This window comes from Mobula hypostoma, chromosome 2, assembly GCF_963921235.1.
Source record: "Mobula hypostoma chromosome 2, sMobHyp1.1, whole genome shotgun sequence".
Taxonomy (NCBI): Eukaryota; Metazoa; Chordata; class Chondrichthyes; order Myliobatiformes; family Myliobatidae; genus Mobula; species Mobula hypostoma.
Window position 1 is genome coordinate 171176826 of NC_086098.1, and position 8240 is coordinate 171185065.

General features: G+C 52.6%; 1 protein-coding gene across 1 annotated transcript in view; it reads right to left on the bottom strand.

Moving 5' to 3' along the window:
* Nucleotides 1–7235, bottom strand: part of LOC134357729 (tyrosine-protein kinase Srms-like) — a 68242-nt gene extending 61007 nt beyond the window's left edge. The window contains exon 1 of the mRNA XM_063069357.1: nucleotides 7009–7235. Within this exon, the coding sequence (XP_062925427.1) occupies nucleotides 7009–7022 (14 nt within the window). The 5' untranslated portion in view covers nucleotides 7023–7235. The remainder of the gene's footprint in view (nucleotides 1–7008) is intronic.
* Nucleotides 7236–8240: the final 1005 nt, after the last annotated feature.

Genomic DNA, 8240 nt, shown 5'->3' on the forward strand with positions numbered 1-8240 from the left:
AACAGATCCCCGGGAGTGGGTTACAGGCTGGGACCTAATCCAGGGGTTCGGCGGGTTTATACAGAATAACAGATCCCCAGGAGTGGGTTACAGGCTGGGATCTGATCCAGGGGTTCAGGGGGTTTATATACAGAATAACAGATCCCCGGGAGTGGGTCACGGGCTGGGATATAATCCAGGGGTTTGATGGGTTTACATATAGAATAACAGATCCCCGGGAGTGGGTTACAGGCTGGGATCTGAGCCAGGGGTTCGGGGGGTTTATATATAGAATAACAGATCCCCGGGAGTGGGTCACGGTCTGGGATCTAATCCAGGGGTTTGATGGGTTTACATAGAGAATAACATATTCCCGGGAGTGGGTTACAGGCTGGGATCTAATCCAGGAGTTCTAGGGGTTTATATATAGAATAACAGATCCCCGGGAGTGGGTTACAGGCTGGGATCTGATCCAGGGGTTCGGGGGGTTTATATACAGAAAAACAGATCCCCGGGAGTGGGTTACAGGCTGGGATGTAATCCAGGGGTTCGGAGGGTTTATATACAGAATAACAGATCCCCGGGAGTGGGTTACAGGCTGGGATCTAATCCAGGGGTTCAGGGGGTTTATATACAGAATAACAGATCCCCGGGAGTGGGTTACAGGCTGGGATCTGAGCCAGGGGTTCGGGGGGGTTATATATAGAATAACAGATCCCCGGGAGTGGGTCACGGTCTGGGATCTAATCCAGGGGTTTGATGGGTTTACATAGAGAATAACAGATCCCCGGGAGTGGGTTACAGGCTGGGATCTGATCCAGGGGTTCGGGGGGTTTATATACAGAATAACAGATCCCCGGGAGTGGGTTACAGGCTGGGATGTAATCCAGGGGTTCGGAGGGTTTATATACAGAATAACAGATCCCCGGGAGTGGGTTACAGGCTGGGATCTAATCCAGGGGTTCAGGGGGTTTATATACAGAATAACAGATCCCCGGGAGTGGGTTACAGGCTGGGATCTGAGCCAGGGGTTCGGGGGGTTTATATATAGAATAACAGATCCCCGGGAGTGGGTCACGGTCTGGGATCTAATCCAGGAGTTTGATGGGTTTACATAGTGAATAACAGATCCCCGGGAGTGGGTTACAGGCTGGGATCTAATCCAGGGGTTCGGGGGGTTCATATATAGAATAATAGATCCCCGGAAGTGGTTAGCGGCTGGGATCTAATCCAGGGGGTCGGGGGGTTTATATACAGAATAACAGATCCCCAGGAGTGGGTTACAGGCTGGGATCTGATCCAGGGGTTCAGGGGGTTTATATACAGAATAACAGATCCCCGGGAGTGGGTTACAGGCTGGGATGTAATCCAGGAGTTTGATGGGTTTACATATAGAATAACAGATCCCCGGGAGTGGGTTACAGACTGGGATCTGATCCAGGGGTTCGGGGGGTTTATATACAGAATAACAGATCCCTGGGAGTGGGACACAGGCTGGGATCTAATCCAGGGGTTCGGGGGGTTCATATATAGAATAACAGATCCCCGGGAGTGGGTTACAGGCTGGGATCTAATCCAGGGGTTCGGGGGGTTTATATACAGAATAACAGATCCCCGGGAGTGGGTCACAGGCTGGGATCTGATCCAGGGGTTCGGGGGGTTTATATACAGAATAACAGATCCCCGGGAGTGGGTTACAGGCTGGGTTCTAATCCAGGGGTTTGAGGGGTTTATATACAGAATAACCGATCACTGGGAGTGGGTTACAGGCTGGGATCTAATCCAGGGGTTCGATGGGTTTATATATAGAATAACAGATCCCCGGAGTGGGTTACAGGCTGGGATCTAATCCAGGGGTTCGGGGAGTTTATATATAGAATAACAGATCCCCGGGAGTGGGTTACAGGCTGGGATGTAATCCAGGAGTTTGATGGGTTTACATATAGAATAACAGATCCCCGGGAGTGGGTTACAGACTGGGATCTGATCCAGGGGTTCGGGGGGTTTATATACAGAATAACAGATCCCTGGGAGTGGGACACAGGCTGGGATCTAATCCAGGGGTTCGGGGGGTTCATATATAGAATAACAGATCCCCGGGAGTGGGTTACAGGCTGGGATCTAATCCAGGGGTTCGGGGGGTTTATATACAGAATAACAGATCCCCGGGAGTGGGTCACAGGCTGGGATCTGATCCAGGGGTTCGGGGGGTTTATATACAGAATAACAGATCCCCGGGAGTGGGTCACAGGCTGGGATCTAATCCAGGGGTTCGGGAGGGTTATATATAGAATAACAGATCCCCGGGAGTGGGTTACAGGCTGGGATCTAATCCAGGGGTTTGATGGGTTTATATATAGAATAACAGATCCCCGGGAGTGGGTTACAGGCTGGGATCTGATCCAGGGGTTCAGGAGGGTTTATATATAGAATAACAGATCTCCGGGAGTGGGTTACAGGCTGGGATCTAATCCAGGGGTTCGGGGGGTTTATATATAGAATAACAGATCCCCGGGAGTGGGTTTCAGGCTGGGTTCTAATCCAGGGGTTTGGGGGGTTTATATACAGAATAACAGATCCCCGGGAGTGGGTTACAGGATGGGATCTAATCCAGGAGTTCTGGGGGTTTATATGTAGAATAACAGATCACTGGGAGTGGGTTACAGGCTGGGATCTAATCCAGGGGTTCGATGGATTTATATATAGAATAACAGATCCCCGAGAGTGGGTTACAGACTGGGGTCTAATCCAGGGGTTCGGGGAGTTTATATATAGAATAACAGATCCCCGGGAGTGGGTTACAGGCTGGGATCTTATCCAGGGGTTCAGGAGGTTTATATATAGAATAACAGATCCCCGGGAGTGGGTTACAGGCTGGGATCTAATCTAGGGGTTCGGGAAGTTTATATATAGAATAACAGATCCCCGGGAGTGGGTTACAGGCTGGGATCTGATCCAGGGGTTCGGGGGGTTTATATATAGAATAACAGATCCCCGGGAGTGGGTCACAGGCTGGGATCTAATCCAGGGGTTGGGGGGTGTATATATAGAATAACAGATCCGCGGGAGTGGGTTACAAACTGGGATCTAATCCAGGGGTTCGGGGGTTTATATATAGAATAACAGATCCCCGGGAGTGGTTTACAGGCTGGGATCTGATCCAGGGTTTCGATGGGTTTACATATAGAATAACAGATCCCCAGAAGTGGGTTACAGGCTGGGATCTAATCCAGGGGTTCGGCGGGTTTATGTATAGAATAACAGATCCCCGGGAGTGGGTTACAGGCTGGGATCTAATCCAGGGGTTCTGGGTGTTTATATATAGAATAACAGATCCCCGGGAGTGGGCGACAGGCTGGGATCTAATCCAGGGGTTCAGGGTGGGGGTTCATATATAGAATAACAGATCCTCGGGAGTGGGTCACATGCTGGGGTCTAATCCAGGGGTTCAGGGGGGTTTATGTATAGAATAACAGATCCCCGGGAGTGGGCGACAGGCTGGGATCTTATCTAGGGGTTCGGGGTGGGGGTTCATATATAGAATAAGAGATCCCCGGGAGTGGGTTACATGCTGGGATCTAATCCAGGAGTCCGGGATTGTCTCTGTCTCTCAGTTACAGTCTTTGCACTACCCCCAGAAACTCAGAGGCAGAAACGAGTCTCACTGAGACACACACAGGCCAATGCACGAACACCCACCGGGACGCTGACAAAAACACACAGTGGAAATTCCCCCCCAGATGCCCTCTCCCCCACTCGCCGCCCCTCACCGCCCGTCCACTTCTCGTGCACCCCCACACACGACACCTGTCTCGATCACACTCTCCTGGAGACTCCCTCTCGCACTCACACACCGTCATTGTGACACTCACAGCACGCTGGAGGAACTCAGCAGGTCGGGCAGCATCCGTGGAGACGATCGGTCGACGGTTCGGGCCGGAACCCTTCATCGGGACTGTACGGGGAAGGGGCAGAGGCCCTATAAAGAAGGTGGGGGCTGCTGAGTTCCTCCAGCGTGTTGGGAGTGTTGCTTTGACCCCAGCATCTGCAGAATATTTTGTGTTTACCGTCACCGTGGTCTCTCACGCGCACCCCCTCTCTCACAGACTCTTACCGACAAACTCGCTCAACCCTCTCCCCCTCACACACACACACACACACCCCCGCTCTCTCTCACAGTCTCTCTGTGTCTCTCTCTCTCACACAGTCTCTCTCTCCGTCTGTGTGTGTGTCTCTCTCTCTGTGTCTCTCTCTCTCCGTCTGTGTGTGTATCTCTCTCTCTGTGTCTCTCTCTCTCCGTCTGTGTGTGTATCTCTCTCTCTGTGTCTCTCTCTCTCCGTCTGTGTGTGTATCTCTCTCTCTCTGTGTCTCTCTCTCTCTCACAGTCTCTCTCTCCATCTGTGTGTGAGTCTCTCTCTCTCTTTCTCTCTCTGTGTCTCTCTCTCTCCGTCTGTGTGTGTATCTCTCTCTCTCTGTGTCTCTCTCTCTCACACAGTCTCTCTCTCCATCTGTGTGTGTGTGTGTCTCTCTCTCTCTGTGTCTCTCTCTCTCACACAGTCTCTCTCTCCATCTGTGTGTGTGTGTGTCTCTCTCTCTGTGTCTCTCTCTCTCTCACAGTCTCTCTCTCCGTCTGTGTGTGTCTCTCTCTCTCTCTCTCTCTCTCTGTGTCTCTCTCTCTCCATCTGTGTGTGTATCTCTCTCTCTCTCTGTCTCTCTCTCTCTCTCTCACACAGTCTCTCTCTCCATCTGTGTGTGTGTGTCTCTCTCTCTCTGTGTCTCTCTCTCACAGTCTCTCTCTCCGTCTGTGTGTGTGAGTCTCTTTCTCTCAGTGTCTCTCTCTCTCACACACAGTCACTCTCTCTGTCTCTCTCCCTCAGTGTCTTTCTCTCTCTCCATCTCTGTGTCTGTGTGTGTCTTTCTCTCTCTGTGTGTCTCTCTCTCTCTGTCTCTCTCTCCGTCTGTGTGTGTCTCTCTCTCTCTCTCCGTCTGTGTGTGTATCTCTCTCCCTCTCTCTGTCTCTCTCTCTCTCACACAGTCTCTCTGTGTGTCTCTCTCTCCGTCTGTGTGTGTCTCTCCCTCGCTCAGTGTCTCTCTCTCACAGTCTCTCTCTCCGTCTGTGTGTGTCTCTCTCTCTCTCGCTCTCTCTGTCTCTCTCTCCGTCTGTGTGTGTGTCTCTCTCTCTGTGTCTCTCTCTCTCCGTCTGTGTGTGTGTCTCTCTCTCTGTGTCTCTCTCTCTCCGTCTGTGTGTGTATCTCTCTCTCTCTGTGTCTCTCTCTCCATCTGTGTGTGAGTCTCTCTCTCTCTTTCTCTCTCTGTGTCTCTCTCTCTCCGTCTGTGTGTGTATCTCTCTCTCTCTGTGTCTCTCTCTCTCACACAGTCTCTCTCTCCATCTGTGTGTGTGTGTGTCTCTCTCTCTCTCTCAGTGTCTCTCTCTCTCTCACAGTCTCTCTCTCCATCTGTGTGTGTCTCTCTCTCTCTCTCTCTGTGTCTCTCTCTCTCCGTCTGTGTGTGTATCTCTCTCTCTCTCTGTCTCTCTCTCTCTCTCACACAGTCTCTCTCTCCATCTGTGTGTGTGTGTCTCTCTCTCTCTGTGTCTCTCTCTCACAGTCTCTCTCTCCGTCTGTGTGTGTGAGTCTCTTTCTCTCAGTGTCTCTCTCTCTCACACACAGTCACTCTCTCTGTCTCTCTCCCTCAGTGTCTTTCTCTCTCTCCATCTCTGTGTCTGTGTGTGTCTCTCTCTCTCTGTGTCTCTCTCTCTCTCTGTCTCTCTCTCCGTCTGTGTGTGTCTCTCTCTCTCTCCGTCTGTGTGTGTATCTCTCTCCCTCTCTCTGTCTCTCTCTCTCTCACACAGTCTCTCTGTGTGTCTCTCTCTCCGTCTGTGTGTGTCTCTCCCTCGCTCAGTGTCTCTCTCTCACAGTCTCTCTCTCCGTCTGTGTGTGTCTCTCTCTCTCTCGCTCTCTCTGTCTCTCTCTCCGTCTGTGTGTGTCTCTCTCTCTCTCTCCGTCTGTGTGTGTATCTCTCTCCCTCTCTCTGTCTCTCTCTCTCTCACACAGTCTCTCTGTGTGTCTCTCTCTCCGTCTGTGTGTGTCTCTCTCTCTCTCTCCATCTGTGTGTGTGTATCTCTCTCTCTCTCTGTCTCTCTCTCTCTCACACAGTCTCTCTGTGTGTCTCTCTCTCCGCCTGTGTGTGTCTCTCCCTCGCTCAGTGTCTCTCTCTCACAGTCTCTCTCTCCGTCTGTGTGTGAGTCTCTTTCTCTCAGTGTCTCTCTCTCTCACACACAGTCACTCTCTCTGTCTCTCTCCCTTAGTGTCTTTCTCTCTCTCCATCTCTGTGTCTCTGTGTGTCTCTCTCACACAGTCTCTCTGTGTGTCTCTCTCTCCATCTGTGTGTGAGTCTCTCTCTCTCTCACACAGTCTCCCTCTCCATCTGTGTGTGAGTCTCTCTCTCTCTCACACAGTCTCCCTCTCCATCTGTGTGTGAGTCTCTCTCTCTCTCACACAGTCTCCCTCTCCATCTGTGTGTGAGTCTCTCTCTCTCTCACACAGTCTCCCTCTCCATCTGTGTGTGAGTCTCTCTCTCTCTCTCTCACACAGTCTCCCTCTCCATCTGTGTGTGAGTCTCTCTCTCTCTCTCTCACACAGTCTCCCTCTCCATCTGTGTGTGTGTCTCTCTCTGTGTCTCTCTCTCCCTCACACATAGTCACTTTCTCTCCATCTGTGTGTGTGTCTCTCTCTGTGTCTCTCTCTCCCTCACACATAGTCACTTTCTCTCCATCTGTGTGTGTGTCTCTCTCTCTCCATCTGTGTGTGGGTTTCGCACTCTTCTCTCTGTCTCCCTCACTCTCTCTCTCTCTCTCTCTCTCTCACTCACTCTCAAACACACTCTTGGACACAGACTCCTCCCTCTCTCTCAACAGCACTCTTGGACTCAGTCTCTCTCCTCCCTCTCTCCCTCTCCTCCCTCCCTCTCTCTCTCCCTCTCGCCCACTCCCACCCTCCACCCCTCACGCCCCGAGGCGCCCACACCCACCTCCTTCCCGACATCCCGCAGTCAGAGGCGGCGGCGGGTTCGGTTCTTCCCTCGGACCGACCCGTCCGCAGAGCCGCCCGGTCCCGTCGCCGGATCCGGGAAGGAATGAGGAACCTGCCGGGAGCCGGGAGCTCGGAGCCCAACGAGCCGGCAGAGGGAGGAGTTTGATCGGCAGAGAGAGAGGGACAGTGTACCTTAGAGACCGAGATAATGAGCCGGCAGAGGAAGTAAAGAGGTAATTATACCGGGAACAGGGAGAGGGGGAAGGGAACCAGGGAGGGAGGGAACAAGGAGAGAGGACAGACAGAGGGGAGAGGAGACAGAGAGAGGGCCACAAACCTCTCCTCTCCCCCTCTCTCACACACATCCCTCTCCTCTCCCCCTCTCTCTCACACACAACTCTCTCCTCTCCCCCCTCTCACACACACACAACTCTCTCCTCTCCCCCTCTCTCACACACATCCCTCTCCTCTCCCCCTCTCTCACACACACAACTCTCTCCTCTCCCCCTCTCTCACACACACAACTCTCTCCTCTCCCCCTCTCTCACACACACACAACTCTCTCCTCTCCCCCTCTCACACACACACAACTCTCTCCTCTCCCCCTCTCACACACACACACAACTCTCTCCTCTCCCCCTCTCACACACACACACAACTCTCTCCTCTCCCCCTCTCACACACACACACAACTCTCTCCTCTCCCCCTCTCACACACACACAACTCTCTCCTCTCCCCCTCTCTCACACACACACAACTCTCTCCTCTCCCTCTCTCACACACACACACAACTCTCTCCTCTCCCCCTCTCACACACACACACACAACTCTCTCCTCTCCCCCTCTCTCACACACACACAACTCTCTCCTCTCCCCCTCTCACACACACACAACTCTCTCCTCTCCCCCTCTCACACACACACACAACTCTCTCCTCTCCCCCTCTCACACACACACACAACTCTCTCCTCTCCCCCTCTCTCACACACACACAACTCTCTCCTCTCCCCCTCTCACACACACACACAACTCTCTCCTCTCCCCCTCTCTCTCACACACACAACTCTCTCCTCTCCCCCTCTCACACACACACAACTCTCTCCTCTCCCCCTCTCTCACACACACACACAACTCTCTCCTCTCCCCCTCTCACACACACACACAACTCTCTCCTCTCCCCCTCTCTCACACACACAACTCTCTCCTCTCCCCCTCTCACACACACACAC